The following is a 25,452-nucleotide window of genomic DNA, read 5'->3' as shown; positions in this document are numbered from 1 at the left end:
AAGAAAAGGGATGCCAGGAGCATCGAGGAGGGCACGACGGTGGGAAGAGCAGGTTGGAGAGGTGAAGGAGAAGAAAAAAGGTGGAAGGAGAGCCCCCAAATCAGAACAAGCCCTTGTGCGGGTCATTAACTGGATGGCCACCGCTGTCACCTCGCCTGGTTGTCCCGGTGTGTTAGGGATGTTAGGGCATCCAGGGAGGGGTGGGAGAGCCGCTGCAGGTGGGGTGGGTGGCTGGGGGCTCTGGTGTTTGGGCTTTTGGAGGGGAATGTCCCATAGCCCATATACGTGGGAGCTGTGGGGCTGCAACAGGAGGATGCTGGAAATGCAGAGACTGGGAACGTGTGAAAATGTGGAGGTGGCATTTGAGCCCCTGGGGGTGGCGTACAGGGAACTGGGGGGATATTGGGGTGGGACGTTAAGGAGTGAGTGGTGGATATTTGGGGCATGTGCGGGGCTATGGGATATGGCATGCCACCAGCACTGGATATGAGGGGAATGCAGGGATGTGGGGAAGCTGCGTGATCAATACGGGAACCTGAGCTGATGGGGGCGCGCTGGGAAATCTGGCTATGGATGGCACTAAGGACAGGGGGCTTTGGGGATACGGCAGGCTGCTGGGGAGGGATATGGGGGCAGGAAGGAGATGGCGACCCTGCCGATGGGATACAGAGCGACTTTGGGGCAGTATGAGGCTGTGAGATATGAGGATAGCGGAACCGCTCTCTCCTGTCCTCCGCGGCCTTATCTCCACCTCGCAGCCTTCCTTCCCCTCCAGCCTCTTTCTGCCATGCCCTCAGCCCCCGGCAGCCAGCAGTGGATGAGAAAGAATCGATAGAGGGGAGGGAGCGTGCTGCCGGGCCATGAGGTCCCAACGCTGCTCCGTGACACCGGGAGGGCTGCGAGGTCACAATACCTCTCGGTGATGCAGTGCTGGGCCGTGACATCCCGACACCCCATTGTGACGCTGGGCCAGCCCACAGGCACTGCTCCGCACCGGTCCTGACAGCAGCAGTAGCTGCAGCTGCAGCGGCGGTGGTGGAAGCATGGTGCGAGTGTGGGGAGCCACGGCCCCTGCCTGCGTCCTCTTCCTCCTGCTGGTGGCCCTGTGTGCCCGGGGTGCCCAGGCTGCGCCATGGCGACCACCGGGAGCAGGTGGGTGGGCAGGGCCGGGGCCAACACCAAACCCTGGGCGGCATGGTGCTGCGCGGCACGCGTATGGATGGAGGGGACGGGGACGGGATGGCAGCAGGGCCGGGCGGGCACCGCGGGCAGGGGGCAGGCAGGAGGCAGAAGCCCCGCAGGGTGGCACGGTGGGGCCGTGGCTGCTGCGGGGTTGTTTCCTGCCGGGGGGGCCGGGAGCGGCGCTGGGGCCGAGAAGCCCGGGTCTGAGCCCCTGTGGGGCTGAGGCCGCTGGCCCCTCTTGGGAAATTTCCACCTGCATCTTTGTCCCGTGACATTGCCTCAGCCCCCTCAGTCACTGCAGGGTGCTGGGGAAGAGGGAGAGCACAGCATGCCATGGCAACGTCTCTCATCTCTGCTTGATTTTAGATGATGACGGTGTTGCTTCTCCATATCCAGCTTCTCAGCTGGATCATGGTTTGGAGCCTCAGGAGGATCCCCGAGGTACGTTGCGAGTGTGCTTCCTTGAAGGAAGATGGCTAATGGGCTGTAATAGTTTATTCGGGGTCTTCCAAGCGCGTTTGTGCCGTGAGGGGGCTTGCACAAATGAGCCCTGAATATTTCTTCACTTGGAGAGATGCCACCCCTGCCCCTCTCCACAGAGAGGGAAGAACCCAGGCTTTTCTTCCTGTTTGGGCCATGTCATTACCTGAGCCCCAGCCAGTGCCTCCCGGTCACTGAGGAAGAGGCAGGCCCCAAGAGGCAATGGAAGCTCCCCTTACCTGTGTCTGATCCCACTTGTGCCCACAGGCAGTACTGGTCAAGTGCCTCCATGGAATCCTGCTCCTGAGCCTGCCAGTATGGGTCCCACAGGTGGTAAGTTGTCCGTGTTCATTTCCTTGCTGTTTGTTAAGGGTTTGTTGAGCTAGCTCAGCAAGGGTTCAGCTGCTCACTGGCCAGGGGGCTTCTCCATGACAAACATGGATGATCATTTTTCCCGGGGTCTGCACGCTCCCCCTGCAGTGGGGTCTTCCTTTGTGTCCAGCAGAGATCTTCCCGTAAGAAACACCTGAGGGGCCACATCTTTGGCGGCGTGGTCCCTGCGGGGTGTTGCGCACAGCCTGGAGAGAGGATTTGGGAAGAGGCCAAGAGGGAGCCTCCAGCTCAGCAGGCCCCTTTGCGGCTTTGGAAATCCTGGCTCGTGTCTGGGTCCCACATCCTTGCCTGAGCCCCCTCCAGTCGCTGCAGGTCACTAAGGAAGAGGTAGATCACACCATGCACGGGGAATGTTTCTCTTCTGTGCTTGATTGCAGCAGTTCTCGTAGGCTCTGGCTACTCGACACCTCAGCCTGATGTGGACCACGAGCCTCAGGTTAATCTGCCAGGTAAGTCAGCGGAAGGCAGGAGCATCTAGGTGCTGCAGAGCCAGCAGGCACCTTGCGCTTGAGTTGAGACCTGGGGTGGGCACGGGGAGGGCCCTTCTCCGGGCAGCTCCACGCACGCTTAGTTTGTACCAGCACGGTGCCACTGCAGGCACCCAGCAACTGTTTGCAAGATGCTCTGGAGTGGCAGGGAGAGACGAGTGCCGTGGAGCAGTCCCCTCTTTGAACCGCATTCTCTGTCACTCTGGTCAGAAGGAGTATGTTGGCGTAGTTCACAGGAGGGACTCCACTTGTGTTTACAGATGGGACCGAAGGCGAAGGTGATCCAGGCTCCCAGATGGGTTCCAGGACTGAAGCTCTGGGAGATGGCCTGGGTAAGTTGTGGCTTTTGACTTCCTTTGAGAGCTGCCAGCTCAAAGCCCAAACGTCAGCCAGGCATCTCTGCAGGTGGGAGGGTATAGACCGGCACGTGTGTGTGCCCTGTCAAGGCACGAGCCCTGGTATGCTCTCCTACTGAGCTATTGATGTAGATGGCGCTGGGACAGAAACTTCTCACGGGGCTTTGGTTGCAGAAGTGTCCCCAGGGAGGGCTTTGCCAGACCCTCGGCTGCTTCCTGCGCTGGAGCCCAGCTGGTATCCCAGGGGTGGGTAGTCATTTCACTGACTTCACAAACGAAGCCCTGCTTCTCCAAATTGCACTGGTGCCAAAGTTAACTTCCTACTTTCTGTTCAGGTCCTCTAAGAGCAAAGGACAATGCTGAAATAAGAAAATCTTCCCCAACATCCCCTGACATCATAGAGGATCTCATAAAGGAGTTAGACGAGGCAGCACGTGGTGGGTATATTTCACTCTGTCCGCCATAAGACTTGGGAAGCTGAGGTTCTAAATCCATGTGTGGACACACCGTAACCTGCACAGCAGGAAGGGATGGATCAGAGCGGAGACACTCAATTTCACACCTGGCAGGCACTGGTGAGCGCCAGAGAAGGCCGAGAGCCTCTGCTGCCGCTTGTGGGTCACGCCGTGTCCCAGGGGCAGCTGCTAGCCCAGCACTACCATAAGTGGTCCGAGCTGTTCCGTGCAAACATTGGTATCCAGCCAGCAGCAAAGGGCTTCTGCTGAACTTGTGTTCAGCTCCCGCACAGCGCTGCTTGCAGCTGGGCGAGTTCAAGGCAGGAGGCACAGCCCAAGCAGTCCTTGCTGTCTCATTTGCCGGGAGACACATGTCACTGCAGGGGAAAAGCACCCTTGGCGCTTACCTCAGTTTCAGCTGATTTAGCTGTCCAATTCTAGTTGGGTTTCAAATGACTTGGCTGTGCTTCTCCTCTTGTTTGGGGACTGTGGGCTCTTCCCTGATGCCCACGACTGTGCCCACAACATGGTTCAAGAGCTTGCGGCTCAGCCTGATGTGTGTGACTCTTGCCCTTCCCATGGGATGGAGTCAGCATGATGGGATGGACATGCTTCTCAGAAGGGCTGTTCCTGCCTCTGAACTGGATGCAGCTTTTTTCTGTCCTCTTTGAAGGCACAAATTGAGCAACATCTTGCAGTGTGCCAAAAATGCACTATGTGCGATGTGAACAAGAAGATCTCCTGCAATCTCCTGGTCTCGCAGCAGGCCAGATTTTGCTGTCTGTGCTGGTAGACTGCCAGGAGTCGAACACTTAGATTTTTCTTTGTGAATGACATGTTGTTTGGAGTAGTGAGTACCTCCCCCAGAAGCCCAGGCCGTAGCTTCTAAACTTTAGGGATGTCTTTTGAGAAGCACTACCTTTCAAAGATACCGTCCTCGAAAGGAGGAGCGGTTCCTTAGGGTCACACTGTCCTGCTTTCTTTCTAAAGGGCTGGTTAGAGAGACTGTGCCGAAGAAGGTGCTTTGGCGAGGAAGCGGTCGCACACTGCCGCTCCCTGGCAAAAGAACAGAGCCAGTGAAGTCAACTGCCCCACCAGGTAAAGGCTGTTTCTTGGTCATCCGCTGTCACCAACCAGAACCAGCATGCGTGTGCAGGTTCTTGCCCTGGTACCCGCTCTTGCAGCTCATGTCAGCAGCCAAACCCAAGAGTGTCAGTAGGCAGCAAGTGTTGCAGAGGAAGGCAGGAGTGGCTCCCTGAGGATGGCTGTCTTCCCCGGGCTGTGACAGCATGTGAGAGCAGTGCAGCGGAGAGACGCTCACAAAGCTCTGTGGCTGTGGCTAGAGAGGGGTCACCTCCCAGCGCACCCAGTTCCCAGGGATTTTGGAACCTTGCTCTTGGGGGAACGAGGCCATGAGAAGCCCATTGAGCAGACGATGGGAAACGGGACCCCTCCTGTGAGCTGAGGCCCAGAGTGATGCCCTGACCCAGTGCAAACAGGGCACTGCCATAGAGCTACTGATGTAGGTGTCGATGTGACAGAAACTTCTCACGGGGCTTTGGTTGCAGAAGTGTCCCCAGGGAGGGCTTTGCCAGATCCTCGGCTGCTTCCTGCGCTGGAGCCCAGCTGGTATCCCAGGGGTGGGAAGTCATTTCACTGACTTCACAAACGAAGCCCTGCTTCTCCAAATTGCACTGGTGCCAAAGTTAACTTCCTACTTTCTGTTCAGGTCCTCTAAGAGCAAAGGACAATGCTGAAATAAGAAAATCTTCCCCAACATCCCCTGACATCATAGAGGATCTCATAAAGGAGTTAGAGGAGGCAGCACCTGGTGGGTATATTTCACTCTGTCCGCCATAAGACTTGGGAAGCTGAGGTTCTAAATCCATGTGTGGACACACCGTAACCTGCACAGCAGGAAGGGATGGATCAGAGCGGAGACACTCAATTTCACACCTGGCAGGCACTGGTGAGCGCCAGAGAAGGCCGAGAGCCTCTGCTGCCGCTTGTGGGTCACGCCGTGTCCCAGGGGCAGCTGCTAGCCCAGCACTACCATAAGTGGTCCGAGCTGTTCCGTGCAAACATTGGTATCCAGCCAGCAGCAACAGGTGTGTGCTTGCAGCTGTGCCCAGAATATGGTTCAAGGAGGAGCAGTTCCTTGTAGTCACACTGTCCTGCTTTCTTTCTAAAGAGCTGGTTAGAGAGACTGTGCCGAAGGAGGTGCTTTGGCGAGGAAGCGGTCGCAAGCTGCCACTCCCTGGCAAAAGAACAGAGCCAGTGAAGTCAACTGCCCCACCAGGTAAAGGCTGTTTCTTGGTCATCCGCTGTCACCAACCAGAACCAGCATGCGTGTGCAGGTTCTTGCCCTGGTACCCGCTCTTGCAGCTCATGTCAGCAGCCAAACCCAAGAGTGTCAGTAGGCAGCAAGTGTTGCAGAGGAAGGCAGGAGTGGCTCCCTGAGGGTGGCTGTCTTCCCCGGGCTGTGACAGCATGTGAGAGCAGTGCAGCGGAGAGACGCTCACAAAGCTCTGTGGCTGTGGTTAGAGAGGGGTCACCTCCCAGCGCACCCAGTTCCCAGGGATTTTGGAACCTTGCTCTTGGGGGAACGAGGCCGTCAGAAGCCCATTGAGCAGACGATGGGAAACGGGACCCCTCCTGTGAGCTGAGGCCCAGAGTGATGCCCTGACCCAGTGCAAACAGGGCACTGCCATAGAGCTACTGATGTAGGTGTCGATGTGACAGAAACTTCTCACGGGGCTTTGGTTGCAGAAGTGTCCCCAGGGAGGGCTTTGCCAGACCCTCGGCTGCTTCCTGCGCTGGAGCCCAGCTGGTATCCCAGGGGTGGGAAGTCATTTCACTGACTTCACAAACTAAGCCCTGGTCCTCCAAATTGCACTGGTGCCAAAGTTAACTTCCTACTTTCTCTTCAGGTCCTCTAAGAGCAAAAGATAAAGCTGAAAGAGTAAAACCTTCCCTGAGGTCCTCTCACATCACAGGGAAAATCAGAAAGTACTTCGAGAAGGCAGCACCTGGTGGGTATATTTCACTCTGTCCGCCATAAGACTTGGGAAGCTGAGGTTCTAAATCCATGTATGGACACACTGTAACCTGCACAGCAGGAAGGGATGGATCAGAGCGGAGACACTCAATTTCACACCTGGCAGGCACTGGTGAGCGCCAGAGAAGGCCGAGAGCCTCTGCTGCCGCTTGTGGGTCACGCCGTGTCCCAGGGGCAGCTGCTAGCCCAGCACTACCATAAGTGGTCCGAGCTGTTCCGTGCAAACATTGGTATCCAGCCAGCAGCAACTGGTGTGTGCTTGCAGCTGTGCCCAGAATATGGTTCAAGGAGGAGCAGTTCCTTGTAGTCACACTGTCCTGCTTTCTTTCTAAAGGGCTGGTTAGAGAGACTGTGCCGAAGGAGGTGCTTTGGCGAGGAAGCGGTCGCAAGCTGCCACTCCCTGGCAAAATTACAGGGGCAACACAGGCAACTGCCCCACCAGGTAAAGGCTGTTTCTTGGTCATCCGCTGTCACCAACCAGAACCAGCATGCGTGTGCAGGTTCTTGCCCTGGTACCCGCTCTTGCAGCTCATGTCAGCAGCCAAACCCAAGAGTGTCAGTAGGCAGCAAGTGTTGCAGAGGAAGGCAGGAGTGGCTCCCTGAGGATGGCTGTCTTCCCCGGGCTGTGACAGCATGTGAGAGCAGTGCAGCGGAGAGACGCTCACAAAGCTCTGTGGCTGTGGTTAGAGAGGGGTCACCTCCCAGCGCACCCAGTTCCCAGGGATTTTGGAACCTTGCTCTTGGGGGAACGAGGCCGTCAGAAGCCCATTGAGCAGACGATGGGAAACGGGACCCCTCCTGTGAGCTGAGGCCCAGAGTGATGCCCTGACCCAGTGCAAACAGGGCACTGCCATAGAGCTACTGATGTAGGTGTTGATGTGACAGAAACTTCTCACGGGTCTTTGGTTGCAGAAGTGTCCCCAGGGAGGGCTTTGCCAGACCCTCGGCTGCTTCCTGCGCTGGAGCCCAGCTGGTATCCCAGCAGTGGGTAGCCATTTCACTGACTTCACAAACTAAGCCCTGCTTCTCCAAATTGCACTGGTGCCAAAGTTAACTTCCTACTTTCTGTTCAGGTCCTCTAAGAGCAAAGGATAAAGCTAAAGGAAGAAAACTTTCCGTGAGGTACTCTCACATCATAGAGGAAATTAGAAAGGACTTAGAGAAGGCAGCACCTGGTGGGTATATTTCACTCTGTCCGCCGTAAGACTTGGGAAGCTGAGGTTCTAAATCCATGTGTGGACACACTGTAACCTGCACAGCAGGAAGGGATGGATCAGAGCGGAGACACTCAATTTCACACCTAGCAGGCACTGGTGAGCGCCAGAGATGGCCGAGAGCCTCTACTGCCGCTTGTGGGTCACACCGTGTCCCGGGGGCAGCTGCTAGCCCAGCACTACCATAAGTGGTCCGAGCTGTTCCGTGCAAACTTTGGTATCCAGCCAGCAGCAACAACTGGTGTGTGCTTGCAACTGTGCCCAGAATACGGTTCAAGGAGGAGCAGTTCCTTGTAGTCACACAGTCCTGTGTTCTTTCTAAAGGGATGGTTAGAGAGACTGTGCCGAAGGAGGTGCTTTGGCAAGGAAGCGGTCGCACACTGCCGCTCCCTGGCAAAAGAACAGAGGCAATGAAGTCAACTGCCCCACCCGGTAAAGGCTGTTTCTTGGTCATCCGCTGTCACCAACCAGAACCAGCATGCGTGTGCAGGTTCTTGCCCTGGTGCCCGCTCTTGCAGCTCATGTCAGCAGCCAAACCCAAGAGTGTCAGTAGGCAGCAAGTGTTGCAGAGGAAGACAGGAGTGGCTCCCTGAGGATGGCTGTCTTCCCCGGGCTGTGACAGCAGTGCAGCGGAGGGACGCTCACAAAGCTCTGTGGCTGTGGTTAGAGAGGGGTCACCTCCCAGCGCACCCAGTTCCCAGGGATTTTGGAACTTTGCTCTTGGGGGAACGAGGCCGTCAGAAGCCCACTGAGCAGACAATGGGAAATGGGACCCCTCCTGTGAGCTGAGGCCCAGAGTGGTGCCCTGACTCAGTGCAGATGGGGCACTGCCTCACTGGCACTCCTGGGCTCCCGAATTTTGTTCAGTTTTGTCCCTAAGGCTCCGAGTGTGCCTCGAGCAGCGAAGGTGGGCAAGCACCTAAGACCTTTTAGAACTCCAAAGAGCTGGGGGAGCAAACCTGAGACACTGGGCCCTCAGCATTATGGCAGGGAAAACAAAGGATGGAGGGAAAACAAAGCTGAGAGGCAAAAGGGAGGCTCCAGAGTGCCTTGAGTTGCAGTGCCTTTGGCAGATTCCCCAGCTTCTGCTGAACCTCAGGAAGCATTGCGGCCTGAGGATTTTCACTTGCTCAAAGATGCTAACCAAATGAAACAGAACACTTCCTGGCAATGCCAGACCTCCTGTGAGATTACCAGTAGTGCGCAGGACACAGCAATGTCCACAATTGTTCTTGCAGGCGTGGATGGGGAGAACAATGCAAACACCGCAAAGCCCCAGAATTTCCGAAGTTACTGCGTAGGAGGCGCTGTGGCATTCTTGGTTCTCGTCCTGCTTGGGACAGTTGCGTGCTGCGTGCTGTGTGCTTGTGGGGCGTTGGAGGCAGAAAAACCAGTGAGTTGTTGTTCCCCCGCTCCCTCTCCTCCTCTCCCCCTCCCAAATTCTTTACCGTATCTTTGTTAACATTATTATATGGCTGCTGCCAGCCAGGAAGCAGTTGTCGTTAGCGTATTGTGAAGTGAGCAGTTAGTTTTTGACCAGACTCTTCTGAAATTTCTGCTGTCCAGTGCTTTAGGTGGCCTCTAATTCCTGGGCATTCTGTTCTGGAGCCCATTTTTCTGTTGCTGGTCTTAGCGAAGCTTGGCCCTTCCGCAGCAAGAGCAGAGCCAGGGACAGCCGTAGGCAAAGCGAGGTCAGGAAGAGAAATGCAGGAGCTGAGAGAGGGTGCCATCGGAGAGAGAAGCGCAGCAGTGCCAGTTCCCCCCCAGCACAAGGCACCCTGTTCTGGGATGCCCTGAATTGCAGGTGTCCGCCTCAGCCAAGGTGTGCCAGCTACTGGGAGCATGGGGATGAGCCCTGCCAGCTGCGGGCATTGCCTTGGAGAGGGGCAGTCGGTGTGTCACAGCCGCACCTGAGCGCTGCCAGCGTGCGTGTCTTCAGCACACACAGAGCTTGTGTGTTTAATTACACATCCCAAAGAGCGGATGGGCAGCACCTCACCGAACAGGGAGCCGAGGCCGTCACCTTGTTGGGCCAGGGCCAGGGCTGGGCAGGGAGCTGAGTACTGGTCCTTGCAAGGCGCTCTGAAAAAGGGCAGTCGGTGGCTGTGGTGACCGGGCCCTGCAGAGCCCGGCTGTGGACCCCTGTCTCTGCGGGGGCCAGGTCTTCTTGCTGGGACAGCACGTGCAGAGCAGGCAGGTCAGGATGGCTGGCGAGCCGCTGGGGAGGAGACAAGCTGGGGCAGGATGTGGAGGGGAGCAGAGTCCCAGCCGAGGGCACAGGGCACCCTGTTTTCTGCACAGAGCACTGTGTGCCCACAGCTCACGCACAGCCGGGTGCCTGCACCCTGCTGCCTCGCACCCGCCTGGCACCGCAGCACGGCCTCAGCAAATTCCTGTCTCCGCAGGCGCCTCGCCACAGCCCAGGCAGCCCAGACATTGACACCCGCAGCCGCTCCGTGAGCCCCTACAGGCAGCCTGACCACCGTCGTACGCCTGAGAGCCAGGCCCGACACCAGCGGCCACCATCAGTGCCTGGAAGACCGACCCGCCTGCCACCAGCCCGGCCTCCACAGCCCCCACGCACGGCAGCAGACCAATGGAAGGCACGCGACCGGCCCAGTATCCCCCAGTCCTCGTGGGCACAGACATCACCTCCACGGCCCCCTCCACCCTCTTCCAAGGGCTGGGGCAGGCCCCCCCGGGATGCAGCCTTGGCCACACTTTCAATAAACATTGAATAATACAGCACAGCAGTCCGGGTCTTATGTACAGCGACACCCAGGAACCCACAGCAGGACTTTGTGACTGATTGACAAGTAACCCTGAGGGTCCTCGGTGCTGGGGGTCAGCCAGACTGTGCCCACCATGCAGGGAACGCAGGGGAAGGGAGCTGGGGAGCAGCACAGCAGGAGCAGACAGAAGGGCTGTGAGCGCGGCAGCGACCCTGCACAGCGCTCACCCGAGAACCCCCTGCTCAAACTGGCAGTGCCGCAGCCACACACAAGCCCGGGCCCTTCCTGATCCTGGGCCGAGGCCAGGCTCCCCACAGCCAGCCCTCCTCAGGTCCTGACCCTGCACGGATGGCCGATTTTGGCCAGGGCACCCCATGCCAACGCTCCTACGGCTCAGCTCTCCTCAAGGAGTACAAGAAAAAATTCCTAACTCTTTGGAGTCAGGGCTGGGATTGCCACACGCTGGCACAAGCAACTGGAACCAGAGGGGAGACCCGAGGTGCTGCCACCACCAAAGGTAAGAGATCCTCATTTGCAAAATCTCACTTGAGGGTGGCCGTCTCCTCCCATGTGGCTCCTTGGAGGAGCAGAAAGCTCGGGTCGAGCTCCGGAGTCCCCTCTGGGGGTGAGGATGAGTTGTCTCCCCGTGGATGGGCCCAGGGTTGGAGGGCACAGGGCTGAAGCTCTGTCTTCTCGGGGACAGCCAAGCCTCACCTTCTGTCCTTTGCCATGTACAGGCCTCAGCTTCTTCCTCCCTCAGATTTGTCTGGGGCCAGAAGCCGAAGGAGAGAAGGCTCTCAGTTAACGGTTAACCGGTGCACGGTTAACGGTTGGACCTGATCATCTTGTTAGCATTCACGAAGACACATAAGCCACAAAGTGATTATATGAAGGTGCTTTTATTAGGCGCTGGAAGTTAGGGGCATGCCTGCCCAAATCTAACTTCGTCCGATTTGTTCACTCAGTTCTCTTTTATCTCCTAAAATATTACATATGCATTAAGTTTTACAACACATCTATGCATATTCATTTCCTAGCTCCGCCTAGCCCCGCTTTGTATGCTAATTATCTAATCAGTCCTTCTGCGCTTGCATATCACTCTCTGGTGGTCGTCCGGGTGGTCGTCGGGATGAAGTAAGATGTCTTCATCAGAGTTGAACTTTTTACCTTTACCTACCAGTAAATTCTCTGATGATTGCCCGTGTGGGATCTGTACCACTTGTGTCCATTAACCCAATTACTAATATTCCATCCGCTAAGAATTTTATCCAACCAGCTTGTTGTCATATCTTTCTCTTCCTGTTCTGCATCTTGTTCCACTCGAGCCAGTTGTTCTATGTCATGTTCTATATCAATAGTCACATTTGGAATGTGGATGCAGCAATGATCAATACGATCTTTTAGAAATCCACATACTCCATGTTCCGTTAATAACAGCGTATCTAATGCCAATCGATTTTGTAGCACCATTTTAGTTGTAGCTTGTAGTTGGATATTAAAATCTCTAAAGCCTTACTTGTCCTGTAAGTTTATAAATCGTTTCTCTATTTCGATAAGCAGCTACCTGTGCAAATAGAGATTCTAATGCCCAACTGAATTTTAATTCTATCAGTTCCTTTCATTATGGCAAAATCTTTAATCAATCCTACCAGTAAATTCTCTGATGATTGCCCGTGTGGGATCTGTACCACTTGTGTCCATGGTACCTGGTCCTCCCTTTTTCTTCTAGATCCTTTTTGGTGGGCTACCAATATCCCTTTATCCAATTTTGGATATACCAATATTTCTCTTATCCCATAATCTGTGCTATTTTCATGTGTTACTATGCACCGGTAGTTTCCTTCGTTGACATTAGTAACACTAAACAGGGTGTCAACCCCTACTAACAAATACCTATATCCCCTAGTCCTAGGTAACTCTACAAAATCAACTTGCCAGTAATCTCCTGGTTCTATCCCTACTCTCACTCTTCCCATTTCAGCATGTTTTCTTGCTACTGGATTATTTTTCAAACAAATCTCACACTTTGACGTTACTGATTTTGCCACTGTTAACATATGTGTAGAGATAATGCTACGTTTTAAAAATGTTACCATTGCCTCTGCACCCCAGTGACACTCATTACGTCTTATCTGAAGTATTTCTCGCATCACCAAGGGGGGTATTACTACCTGGCCCGTAGCGGTTACATACCATCCATCAGAGTTCTTTCGGGCCTTTAGGAGATCTGCTAATTTCTCATCCTCTGGCGAATATCTTGCTTCCTTGGGAAGATTAAGACGAGTGGGGCCTGCCTTGAGTGGTACCAAAGCCATCACATTCCGCACCTTCCGAGCAATTTGTCGAGCTGCTTGATCTGCCAACCGATTCCCTTCTGATATCTTCGAGGTTCGTCCTTGATGGGCTTTGCAGTGCATGATAGCCACTTGTTTTGGTTTTTGTACCGCATTTATCAGACTTAACACCTCCTCGTGATATCTTATATTGGCCCCTTGTGAGGACAACAGCCCTCTTTCTTTCCATAATACTCCATGAACGTGGACCACTCCAAAGGCATACTTTGAATCTGTCCAAATATTTCCCATCTTTCCTTTACTCAGTTCCAGTGCTCGAGTTAGGGCTAACAGTTCTGCTCGCTGTGCTGATGTTCCAGGTGGTAAAGGTTTGGCTTCAATTACTGTCTTCAGGGTTGTTACTGCATACCCTGCATATCGTGCTCCATTCTTCACAAAACTACTACCATCAGTAAAAAGTTCCCAGTCATACCTTTCAAGGGGTACATCCTTCAAATCTTCAATCAAATCCATTCAAATCTTCAATCTCAGAGATCTTCTCCAACCTAAGTGATTCCATGATAGTTCAGCAAGTGTCAAACTGTCCAAACAAATTCTGTCATACAAAAAGGCAGAAGTAAATCCTTTAAAAGGTTATAGTTATAATTTGGAAAGAAGGAAGATCAGCTATTAAGACTAGAGATGTAAATCCTAGAAAGGGAAAATGCTAAAAGAGTTTGGAAGAAATCTTCTGACTGGTCTTAAACGCTCCGTTGCACTTCGAGGGAAACTCATTAACTCTTTAAGGACTGAAGCTGAAAGTACAAGTTTTGTGTCCTGAAGGGCATAAAATTATTGGAGAGTGTCCAGAGGAGGTTGCTGAAGATGGTGAAAGGTCTGGTGGGCAAGAGGTGTGAGGAGCAGCTGAAGTCTCTTGGTTTGTTCAGCCGAGAGAAGAGGCGACTGAGGGGAGGCCTCATGGCGGCCCTCAGCTTCCTGAGGAGGGGAGTGGAGGGGCAGGCGCTGATCTCTTCTCTCTGGGGACGCGAGGGAACAGCACGGAGCTGGGACAGGGCAGGTTCAGGCTGGGCGTTAGGAAAGGGTTCTTCCCTGTGAGGGTGGCTGCCAATACTGATGCCTTGTTTGAGAAGTGTCCCATGGTGGTGGTTCTTCCAAATCCAGGTCACAGAAGAAGCAGAGAAACAGCCTGCATGTTTTCCTTGCAGCAATGTCTTGACAGGCACTTTGTGAAAGCCAGCAGACACAGGCGCTGAGGAGAGAGGAGGCTTGTGAGAAAGCTGCATTTGCTCAGCATTTTCTGGCTGATGTTGTGGCCTCAGTCTGCAGCGCTCTTGCTGAGAGCGGCTCTTCCTGTGACTCAGCTGAGAGAGCTTTGTAATTTCTTCTTTTTCCGTGTGCTAGCGCCCAAAGTATGAAGATGATGGCAATGCTGAACACAGAGGGCTCCTGGTTTTGAGAGCCCTTCCGCCTCTTTCTTAAGCATTCCCTGAGTAAGGGAGAAATGAGTGGACAGGAGAAACTGGACGATCCTGTTGTCTCACTCCCAAGCCCTCGTGCAGGTCGAGGGGGCTCTGGCCCATCTCCGTGATGGTGGGGAACTGCAGGAAACAGCCAGGGCCAGAGAGGTTTCACAAAGCTCACCCCTTTAGCTATTGATCAATCTTCTGCTTTTGTTAGTTCAGCAACACCTCTGTTCTGGTTTGGTTTTGCAGCACTGAATTCATTAGAGAGCAGAAGTGGGGGACAGCCCTGCTCTTGTGAGAGAGCCTGAGGAACCCCTAACAGTGCCGAAGGGCAGCAAAAGTACGATTGATACCAAGATCATGTAAAATCCTTTTTTCTCTCTTTCTCTTCCCCCATTTCTTTTTTATGTATTTACTTATTTATTTATTTTGACGGGATGCATGAATGAGAACCCTTTATTGTAAATACCGTGCATCTGAAAGGGTGAGCCTTCAGCCAGACGTACTGGCAAGCTTTGGCTCAGCCCCAGAACTACATCATCATTGGCATAAGCACGACTGGTTGGGCAGAGGGCTGTGACTGGAGTGCTGCGAGGGACGGTCCTAGGCTCATCAGGAGGGATAGGCAGGGCAGGTGAGGCAGGGGGCTGGCGCAATGACACGGTTGAGAGCCTCTGAGTGAGGATTAAGGGACAAACCAATTAAATGGATGTTGTGGGAGTTGGAGATAGGCCTCCCATCCCGGGTGACTACACGGCTGGATGGTTCAATAAGGAATTAGGCAATGTCTCCAGATCAGCTGCCCTTGTCCCTAAGTGGGTGGGTGACTTTGGGTTGCCAGATGTTAGCAGGGAAGGACAAGGAACAGACACAAACAGGTCCAGGAAATTCCTAAAGCACCTCGATGATAACTTCTTGATCCAGGTACTAAGGGAGCTGACTCGGAAAGGTGCCCTTCTAGATTGCTGCTTGTAAACCGAGAATGTCTCCTGCGTGAAGTGGCGAATGGCAGCCATCTTGGCTATGGTGGCCACAAAGACGTCGAGCTGAAAATCTTTGGTGATAGGAAGAAAACTGCCAGTAAAACTTCCACCAGTGGCTGTGCCACTGCCGCAGACTCACCACCGGGTGCCGCCTCAGCACAGGTTGGTGGAGCCAGAGTGGTCTGGGGGGGTGGTGGTGGGATTTGTGTCCCCTCATCTTTGGGGAGCACCACGTTGTCCTCTGAGGGGAGTGGCGGCTGCCCCCTGCTCCTGGTCAGGTTCCAGGGAGCAGGGAGCAGCTGCCCCGGGAGCAGAGGATTCAGGAGAAGCGGTGGTGGGGGACCGGGGTGGATGGGGGCCTGCAGCAGGCAGGAGCCTGTGGGGTGCAGGGGCTCCCTGTGCGGCATGGCCCCCAGGCCTCAGCTCCAGCGGCGGTGGGGCACCAGTGTCCCCATCACCATGGGCTGACCCCAGACACAGCTGGGGGGACACGGAGGAGCAGCGGGTAGGGGCAGCACCGCAGGTGGGAGCGGCACCACACGAACTGTGAGCCCGGCACCCCAGACCAGGCATTGGCCTTAGGCAGCAGGTGGAGGATGGTGGGGATGTGAGCGGGCTGGTATGGGATCAGCATCGCTCCAGGGATGGGGGCAGCAAGCAGGCCCTGGAGACAGGGGTGGGGGTAGTTTGGGGTACTTTCAGGTTAGTAGGGTTTCCTTGGTTTTCCACCTCCTCTCTTTTGCAGGGGTGCCAATGCTGCTCCCATCTGTGGTGGAAGCGGGCCCTGTGGTACCGCCACTGGTACCATGGAGCTGTGATGGGGAGCCAATGGGCCGGCTGTCTGTAGGGGTCCCCAGGAGGTGCCTGTCTGGGGTGCTCGCGGTGGGTTGGGGGATGCTGGGGCTGGGGCTGCTGGGGCTGGAGTTGCCAATACCAGCATGGGCGGGGGAAGCTGGGGCTGGGCATGCTGGCACCAAGTTGGGGATGCTGCTACCAGTCCTGGACAGAGATGCCGGTAGTGGTGCTGGGACCTTGTGGAGATACCAATAGTGGAGCTGGGGGCAATCAGGGTGCTGGAGGTGGTACTGGAAGCGGGACAGTGATGTTGGTACTCGGGTGGTGATGCTCTTACTGGGGCCATGCTGCTGGTACTAGGACAGATTTGGTGGGGCATCTCCACTGGTACTGGGATGCTGATGCTTGTACTGGGACAGCAGTGCACGTAGTGGGACAGCTGTGCTGGAACTGGGACGGTGATTGTGCACCTCAAAGACTGGTCAGCCCCGTGGAAGTAATGGCTGCATTCAGAGGCGGGGAAGAAGAAAGAAGAGGTTCAACAAAAAGAGCAAAGATCAGCCACGCTTCTCACAGCATCTCCCTTTGCAAAGGCGAGTGCCCTTCAAAGCCCACAGACACCGTGTCAGCTCCTTCAACTGGCTGCCAGCCTGCGACTTGCCACCCGCAGAGCATGAATGCCATCACCTTGGCAATTCAGGAAATCATTGGGTAACATTCCCTAGTCTCAAAGACAGATTCTGTAGCCGGATAAATCACCATTGGAAATCGGGTAAAACACGAGTTTTACTTGAAAGCCTATGAGCAAGAAGTGTAAGCTGAAATGCAGAATTTCTTCGGAACTCTGCTGTGACGCTGTGCCAAGCCGTGAGGTCACAACACCTCTCCGTGACGCTGCGAGGGCCATGAGGTCCCAACGCTGCTCCGTGACACCGGGAGGGCTGCGAGGTCACAATACCTCTCGGTGATGCAGTGCTGGGCCGTGACATCCCGACACCCCATTGTGACGCTGGGCCAGCCCACAGGCACTGCTCCGCACCGGTCCTGACAGCAGCACTAGCTGCAGCTGCAGCGGCGGTGGTGGAAGCATGGTGCGAGTGTGGGGAGCCACGGCCCCTGCCTGCGTCCTCTTCCTCCTCCTGGTGGCCCTGTGTGCCCGGGGTGCCCAGGCTGCGCCATGGCGACCACCGGGAGCAGGTGGGTGGGCAGGGCCGGGGCCAACACCAAACCCTGGGCGGCATGGTGCTGCGCGGCACGCGTATGGATGGAGGGGACGGGGACGGGATGGCAGCAGGGCCGGGCGGGCACCGCGGGCAGGGGGCAGGCAGGAGGCAGAAGCCCCGCAGGGTGGCACGGTGGGGCCGTGGCTGCTGCGGGGTTGTTTCCTGCCGGGGGGGCCGGGAGCGGCGCTGGGGCCGAGAAGCCCGGGTCTGAGCCCCTGTGGGGCTGAGGCCGCTGGCCCCTCTTGGGAAATTTCCACCTGCATCTTTGTCCCGTGACATTGCCTCAGCCCCCTCAGTCACTGCAGGGTGCTGGGGAAGAGGGAGAGCACAGCATGCCATGGCAACGTCTCTCATCTCTGCTTGATTTTAGATGATGACGATGTTGGCTCTCGATATCCAGCTTCTCAGCTGGATCATGGTTTGGAGCCTCAGGAGGATCCCCGAGGTACGTTGCGAGTGTGCTTCCTTGAAGGAAGATGGCTAATGGGCTGTAATAGTTTATTCAGGGTCTTCCAAGTGCGTTTGTGCCTTGAGGGGGCTTGCACAAATGAGCCCTGAATATTTCTTCACTTGGAGAGATGCCACCCCTGCCCCTCTCCACAGAGAGGGAAGAACCCAGGCTTTTCTTCCTGTTTGGGCCATGTCATTACCTGAGCCCCAGCCAGTGCCTCCCGGTCACTGAGGAAGAGGCAGGCCCCAAGAGGCAATGGAAGCTCCCCTTACCTGTGTCTGATCCCACTTGTGCCCACAGGCAGTACTGGTCAAGTGCCTCCATGGAATCCTGCTCCTGAGCCTGCCAGTATGGGTCCCACAGGTGGTAAGTTGTCCGTGTTCATTTCCTTGCTGTTTGTTAAGGGTTTGTTGAGCTAGCTCAGCAAGGGTTCAGCTGCTCACAGGTCAGGGGGCTTCTCCATGACAAACATGGATGATCATTTTTCCCGGGGTCTGCACGCTCCCCCTGCAGTGGGGTCTTCCTTTGTGTCCAGCAGAGATCTTCCCGTAAGAAACACCTGAGGGGCCACATCTTTGGCAGCGTGGTCCCTGCGGGGTGTTGCGCACAGCCTGGAGAGAGGATTTGGGAAGAGGCCAAGAGGGAGCCTCCAGCTCAGCAGGCCCCTTTGCGGCTTTGGAAATCCTGGCTCGTGTCTGGGTCCCACATCCTTGCCTGAGCCCCCTCCAGTCGCTGCAGGTCACTAAGGAAGAGGTAGATCACACCATGCACGGGGAATGTTTCTCTTCTGTGCTTGATTGCAGCAGTTCTCGTAGGCTCTGGCTACTCGACACCTCAGCCTGATGTGGACCACGAGCCTCAGGTTAATCTGCCAGGTAAGTCAGCGGAAGGCAGGAGCATCTAGGTGCTGCAGAGCCAGCAGGCACCTTGCGCTTGAGTTGAGACCTGGGGTGGGCACGGGGAGGGCCCTTCTCCGGGCAGCTCCACGCACGCTTAGTTTGTACCAGCACGGTGCCACTGCAGGCACCCAGCAACTGTTTGCAAGATGCTCTGGAGTGGCAGGGAGAGACGAGTGCCGTGGAGCAGTCCCCTCTTTGAACCGCATTCTCTGTCACTCTGGTCAGAAGGAGTATGTTGGCGTAGTTCACAGGAGGGACTCCGCTTGTGTTTACAGATGGGACCGAAGGCGAAGGTGATCCAGGCTCCCAGATGGGTTCCAGGACTGAAGCTCTGGGAGATGGCCTGGGTAAGTTGTGGCTTTTGACTTCCTTTGAGAGCTGCCAGCTCAAAGCCCAAACGTCAGCCAGGCATCTCTGCAGGTGGGAGGGTATAGACCGGCACGTGTGTGTGCCCTGTCAAGGCACGAGCCCTGGTATGCTCTCCTACTGAGCTATTGATGTAGATGGCGCTGGGACAGAAACTTCTCACGGGTCTTTGGTTGCAGAAGTGTCCCCAGGGAGGGCTTTGCCAGATCCTCGGCTGCTTCCGGCGCTGGAGCCCAGCTGGTATCCCAGCAGTGGGTAGCCATTTCACTGACTTCACAAACTAAGCCCTGCTTCTCCAAATTGCACTGGTGCCAAAGTTAACTTCCTACTTTCTGTTCAGGTCCTCTAACAGCGAAGGACAATGCTGAAATAAGAAAATCTTCCCCAACATCCTCTGACATCGTAGAGGATATCATAAAGGAGTTAGAGAAGGCAGCACCTGGTGGGTATATTTCACTCTGTCCGCCATAAGACTTGGGAAGCTGAGGTTCTAAATCCATGTGTGGACACACCGTAACCTGCACAGCAGGAAGGGATGGATCAGAGCGGAGACACTCAATTTCACACCTAGCAGGCACTGGTGAGCGCCAGAGATGGCCGAGAGCCTCTACTGCCGCTTGTGGGTCACGCCGTGTCCCGGGGGCAGCTGCTAGCCCAGCACTACCATAAGTGGTCCGAGCTGTTCCGTGCAAACATTGGTATCCAGCCAGCAGCAACTGGTGTGTGCTTGCAACTGTGCCCAGAATATGGTTCAAGGAGGAGCAGTTCCTTATAGTCACACTGTCCTGCTTTCTTTCTAAAGGGCTGGTTAGAGAGACTGTGCCGAAGGAGGTGCTTTGGCGAGGAAGCGGTCGCAAGCTGCCACTCCCTGGCAAAAGAACAGAGGCAATGAAGTCAACTGCCCCACCAGGTAAAGGCTGTTTCTTGGTCATCCGCTGTCACCAACCAGAACCAGCATGCGTGTGCAGGTTCTTGCCCTGGTGCCCGCTCTTGTAGCTCATGTCAGCAGCCAAACCCAAGAGTGTCAGTAGGCAGCAAGTGTTGCAGAGGAAGGCAGGAGTGGCTCCCTGCGGATGGCTGTCTTCCCCGGGCTGTGACAGCATGTGGACCCCTGTCCCTGCGGGGGCCAGGTCTTCAGGTTCACCCCGACCTGCCTGCTCTGCACATGCTGTGCCGGGAAGAACGGCTTTTCGCTGGTGACGATAGCAAGATTGAGTGGCTTAGCAGTTACAAAGACATGTCTTCTTTCCTGTAGCATATTCTCCTGTTTTTAAAGGACAGGCTCAGCTCAATTTGACCAGATCGTGGTGTTTTTTATTGATTACTCTACGTCATGCAAACAGTGTGCAATTTACTTCTTTTTATTGCACTACCATACAAAGAGGAAGATCAGCTATTAAGACTAGAGGTAGAAATGTAAGTCCTAGAAAGGGAAAATGCTAACAGGGTTTGGAAGAAATAATTTCACTGGTCTTAAACGCTCTGCTGTACTCTGAGGTCAACTCATTAACTTGTTAAGGACTAAACCTGAAATTACAGGTGCTCATCACTTCTGAATATCACTGCTGTTCTCCTGAACATCTCTTAAACCTAGCTACAGCTAGCTGGGAAATCTCCACCTGCATCTTTGTCCCGTGACATTGCCTCAGCCCCCTCAGTCACTGCAGGGTGCTGGGGAAGAGGGAGAACACAGCATGCCATGGGAACTTCTCTCATCTCTGCCTGATTTTAGATGACGATGTTGCTTCTCCATATCCAGCTTCTCAGCTGGATCATGGTTTGGAGCCTCGGGAGGATCCCTGAGGTAGCAGAAGGAAGGAGCATCTAGGTGCTGCAGAGCCAGCAGGCACCTTGCGCTTGAGTTGAGACCTGGGGTGGGCACGGGGAGGGCCCTTCTCCGGGCAGCTCCACGCATGCTTAGTTTGTACCAGCACGGTGCCACTGCAGGCACCCAGCAACTGTTTGCAAGATGCTCTGGAGTGGCAGGGAGAGACGAGTGCCGTGGAGCAGTCCCCTCTTTGAACCGCATTCTCTGTCACTCTGGTCAGAAGGAGTATGTTGGCGTAGTTCACAGGAGGGACTCCACTTGTGTTTACAGATGGGACCGAAGGCGAAGGTGATCCAGGCTCCCAGATGGGTTCCAGGACTGAAGCTCTGGGAGATGGCCTGGGTAAGTTGTGGCTTTTGACTTCCTTTGAGAGCTGCCAGCTCAAGCCCAAACGTCAGCCAGGCATCTCTGCAGGTGGGAGGGTATAGACCGGCACGTGTGTGTGTGCCCTGTCAAGGCACGAGCCCTGGTATGCTCTCCTACTGAGCTATTGATGTAGATGGCGCTGGGACAGAAACTTCTCATGGGGCTTTGGTTGCAGAAGTGTCCCCAGGGAGGGCTTTGCCAGATCCTCGGCTGCTTCCGGCGCTGGAGCCCAGCTGGTATCCCAGCAGTGGGTAGCCATTTCACTGACTTCACAAACTAAGCCCTGCTTCTCCAAATTGCACTGGTGCCAAAGTTAACTTCCTACTTTCTGTTCAGGTCCTCTAACAGCGAAGGACAATGCTGAAATAAGAAAATCTTCCCCAACATCCTCTGACATCGTAGAGGATATCATAAAGGAGTTAGAGAAGGCAGCACCTGGTGGGTATATTTCACTCTGTCCGCCATAAGACTTGGGAAGCTGAGGTTCTAAATCCATGTGTGGACACACCGTAACCTGCACAGCAGGAAGGGATGGATCAGAGCGGAGACACTCAATTTCACACCTAGCAGGCACTGGTGAGCGCCAGAGATGGCCGAGAGCCTCTACTGCCGCTTGTGGGTCACGCCGTGTCCCGGGGGCAGCTGCTAGCCCAGCACTACCATAAGTGGTCCGAGCTGTTCCGTGCAAACATTGGTATCCAGCCAGCAGCAACTGGTGTGTGCTTGCAACTGTGCCCGGAATATGGTTCAAGGAGGAGCAGTTCCTTATAGTCACACTGTCCTGCTTTCTTTCTAAAGGGCTGGTTAGAGAGACTGTGCCAAAGGAGGTGCTTTGGCGAGGAAGCGGTCGCAAGCTGCCACTCCCTGGCAAAAGAACAGAGGCAATGAAGTCAACTGCCCCACCAGGTAAAGGCTGTTTCTTGGTCATCCGCTGTCACCAACCAGAACCAGCATGCGTGTGCAGGTTCTTGCCCTGGTGCCCGCTCTTGCAGCTCATGTCAGCAGCCAAACCCAAGAGTGTCAGTAGGCAGCAAGTGTTGCAGAGGAAGGCAGGAGTGGCTCCCTGAGGATGGCTGTCTTCCCCGGGCTGTGACAGCATGTGAGAGCAGTGCAGCGGAGAGACGCTCGCAAAGCTCTGTGGCTGTGGCTAGAGAGGGGTCACCTCCCAGCGCACCCAGTTCCCAGGGATTTTGGAACCTTGCTCTTGGGGGAACGAGGCCGTCAGAAGCCCATTGAGCAGACGATGGGAAACGGGACCCCTCCTGTGAGCTGAGGCCCAGAGTGATGCCCTGACCCAGTGCAAACAGGGCACTGCCATAGAGCTACTGATGTAGGTGTTGATGTGACAGAAACTTCTCACGGGGCTTTGGTTGCAGAAGTGTCCCCAGGGAGGGCTTTGCCAGACCCTCGGCTGCTTCCTGCGCTGGAGCCCAGCTGGTATCCCAGCAGTGGGTAGCCATTTCACTGACTTCACAAACTAAGCCCTGCTTCTCCAAATTGCACTGGTGCCAAAGTTAACTTCCTACTTTCTGTTCAGGTCCTCTAAGAGCAAAGGATAAAGCTAAAGGAAGAAAACTTTCCGTGAGGTACTCTCACATCATAGAGGAAATTAGAAAGGACTTAGAGAAGGCAGCACCTGGTGGGTATATTTCACTCTGTCCGCCGTAAGACTTGGGAAGCTGAGGTTCTAAATCCATGTGTGGACACACTGTAACCTGCACAGCAGGAAGGGATGGATCAGAGCGGAGACACTCAATTTCACACCTAGCAGGCACTGGTGAGCGCCAGAGATGGCCGAGAGCCTCTACTGCCGCTTGTGGGTCACACCGTGTCCCGGGGGCAGCTGCTAGCCCAGCACTACCATAAGTGGTCCGAGCTGTTCCGTGCAAACTTTGGTATCCAGCCAGCAGCAACAACTGGTGTGTGCTTGCAACTGTGCCCAGAATACGGTTCAAGGAGGAGCAGTTCCTTGTAGTCACACAGTCCTGTGTTCTTTCTAAAGGGATGGTTAGAGAGACTGTGCCGAAGGAGGTGCTTTGGCAAGGAAGCGGTCGCACACTGCCGCTCCCTGGCAAAAGAACAGAGGCAATGAAGTCAACTGCCCCACCCGGTAAAGGCTGTTTCTTGGTCATCCGCTGTCACCAACCAGAACCAGCATGCGTGTGCAGGTTCTTGCCCTGGTGCCCGCTCTTGCAGCTCATGTCAGCAGCCAAACCCAAGAGTGTCAGTAGGCAGCAAGTGTTGCAGAGGAAGACAGGAGTGGCTCCCTGAGGATGGCTGTCTTCCCCGGGCTGTGACAGCAGTGCAGCGGAGGGACGCTCACAAAACTCTGTGGCTGTGGTTAGAGAGGGGTCACCTCCCAGCGCACCCAGTTCCCAGGGATTTTGGAACTTTGCTCTTGGGGGAACGAGGCCGTCAGAAGCCCACTGAGCAGACAATGGGAAATGGGACCCCTCCTGTGAGCTGAGGCCCAGAGTGGTGCCCTGACTCAGTGCAGATGGGGCACTGCCTCACTGGCACTCCTGGGCTCCCGAATTTTGTTCAGTTTTGTCCCTAAGGCTCCGAGTGTGCCTCGAGCAGCGAAGGTGGGCAAGCACCTAAGACCTTTTAGAACTCCAAAGAGCTGGGGGAGCAAACCTGAGACACTGGGCCCTCAGCATTATGGCAGGGAAAACAAAGGATGGAGGGAAAACAAAGCTGAGAGGCAAAAGGGAGGCTCCAGAGTGCCTTGAGTTGCAGTGCCTTTGGCAGATTCCCCAGCTTCTGCTGAACCTCAGGAAGCATTGCGGCCTGAGGATTTTCACTTGCTCAAAGATGCTAACCAAATGAAACAGAACACTTCCTGGCAATGCCAGACCTCCTGTGAGATTACCAGTAGTGCGCAGGACACAGCAATGTCCACAATTGTTCTTGCAGGCGTGGATGGGGAGAACAATGCAAACACCGCAAAGCCCCAGAATTTCCGAAGTTACTGCGTAGGAGGCGCTGTGGCATTCTTGGTTCTCGTCCTGCTTGGGACAGTTGCGTGCTGCGTGCTGTGTGCTTGTGGGGCGTTGGAGGCAGAAAAACCAGTGAGTTGTTGTTCCCCCGCTCCCTCTCCTCCTCTCCCCCTCCCAAATTCTTTACCGTATCTTTGTTAACATTATTATATGGCTGCTGCCAGCCAGGAAGCAGTTGTCGTTAGCGTATTGTGAAGTGAGCAGTTAGTTTTTGACCAGACTCTTCTGAAATTTCTGCTGTCCAGTGCTTTAGGTGGCCTCTAATTCCTGGGCATTCTGTTCTGGAGCCCATTTTTCTGTTGCTGGTCTTAGCGAAGCTTGGCCCTTCCGCAGCAAGAGCAGAGCCAGGGACAGCCGTAGGCAAAGCGAGGTCAGGAAGAGAAATGCAGGAGCTGAGAGAGGGTGCCATCAGAGAGAGAAGCGCAGCAGTGCCAGTTCCCCCCCAGCACAAGGCACCCTGTTCTGGGATGCCCTGAATTGCAGGTGTCCGCCTCAGCCAAGGTGTGCCAGCTACTGGGAGCATGGGGATGAGCCCTGCCAGCTGCGGGCATTGCCTTGGAGAGGGGCAGTCGGTGTGTCACAGCCGCACCTGAGCGCTGCCAGCGTGCGTGTCTTCAGCACACACAGAGCTTGTGTGTTTAATTACACATCCCAAAGAGCGGATGGGCAGCACCTCACCGAACAGGGAGCCGAGGCCGTCACCTTGTTGGGCCAGGGCCAGGGCTGGGCAGGGAGCTGAGTACTGGTCCTTGCAAGGCGCTCTGAAAAAGGGCAGTCGGTGGCTGTGGTGACCGGGCCCTGCAGAGCCCGGCTGTGGACCCCTGTCTCTGCGGGGGCCAGGTCTTCTTGCTGGGACAGCACGTGCAGAGCAGGCAGGTCAGGATGGCTGGCGAGCCGCTGGGGAGGAGACAAGCTGGGGCAGGATGTGGAGGGGAGCAGAGTCCCAGCCGAGGGCACAGGGCACCCTGTTTTCTGCACAGAGCATGTTTGCCCACATCTCAAGCACAGCCGGATGCCGGCACTCTGCTGCCTCGCACCCGCCTGGCACCGCAGCACGGCCTCAGCAAATTCCTGTCTCCGCAGGCGCCTCGCCACAGCCCAGGCAGCCCAGACATTGACACCCGCAGCCGCTCCGTGAGCCCCTACAGGCAGCCTGACCACCGTCGTACGCCTGAGAGCCAGGCCCGACACCAGCGGCCACCATCAGTGCCTGGAAGACCGACCCGCCTGCCACCAGCCCGGCCTCCACAGCCCCCACGCACGGCAGCAGACCAATGGAAGGCACGCGACCGGCCCAGTATCCCCCAGTCCTCGTGGGCACAGACATCACCTCCACGGCCCCCTCCACCCTCTTCCAAGGGCTGGGGCAGGCCCCCCCGGGATGCAGCCTTGGCCACACTTTCAATAAACATTGAATAATACAGCAC

General features: G+C 55.4%; 2 protein-coding genes across 6 annotated transcripts; both read left to right on the top strand.

Moving 5' to 3' along the window:
- The first annotated feature begins 38 nt into the window (after positions 1-38).
- On the top strand, positions 39-25,448 carry LOC310891541 (uncharacterized protein). 2 transcript variants are annotated; one of them, XM_083853807.1, is made up of 13 exons: positions 39-1,152; positions 1,549-1,623; positions 1,930-1,995; positions 2,433-2,504; positions 2,804-2,875; positions 5,084-5,185; positions 5,546-5,653; positions 6,285-6,386; positions 6,747-6,854; positions 19,173-19,274; positions 19,635-19,742; positions 23,943-24,097; positions 25,109-25,448. In XM_083853807.1, the coding sequence occupies exons 1-13, from the start codon at positions 1,044-1,046 to the stop codon at positions 25,442-25,444; spliced, it is 1,515 nt and encodes a 504-aa protein (XP_083709933.1). In that variant the 5' UTR covers positions 39-1,043; the 3' UTR covers positions 25,445-25,448. The 2 variants fall into 2 exon arrangements, with proteins under 2 accessions (XP_083709933.1, XP_083709934.1); XM_083853808.1 differs by lacking the exons at positions 6,747-6,854; positions 19,173-19,274; positions 19,635-19,742; positions 23,943-24,097; positions 25,109-25,448 and adding exons at positions 7,951-8,058; positions 8,865-9,019; positions 10,032-10,371.
- On the top strand, positions 10,384-19,023 carry LOC310891546 (uncharacterized protein). 4 transcript variants are annotated; one of them, XM_083853816.1, is made up of 4 exons: positions 10,384-10,875; positions 15,040-15,260; positions 17,487-17,561; positions 17,868-19,023. In XM_083853816.1, the coding sequence occupies exons 1-4, from the start codon at positions 10,707-10,709 to the stop codon at positions 17,979-17,981; spliced, it is 579 nt and encodes a 192-aa protein (XP_083709942.1). In that variant the 5' UTR covers positions 10,384-10,706; the 3' UTR covers positions 17,982-19,023. The 4 variants fall into 4 exon arrangements, with proteins under 4 accessions (XP_083709942.1, XP_083709943.1, XP_083709944.1 ...); XM_083853817.1 differs by adding an exon at positions 15,844-15,958 and having other exon boundaries at positions 16,316-19,023; XM_083853818.1 differs by adding an exon at positions 15,844-15,980 and having other exon boundaries at positions 16,316-19,023.
- Positions 25,449-25,452: the final 4 nt, after the last annotated feature.

Source organism: Anser anser (assembly GCF_964211835.1).
Source record: "Anser anser genome assembly, contig: HAP1_SCAFFOLD_131, whole genome shotgun sequence".
Classification (NCBI taxonomy): domain Eukaryota; kingdom Metazoa; phylum Chordata; class Aves; order Anseriformes; family Anatidae; genus Anser; species Anser anser.
The sequence above is the reverse complement of the archived record's forward strand: the minus strand, read 5'-3'. Positions and strand labels throughout refer to the sequence as shown.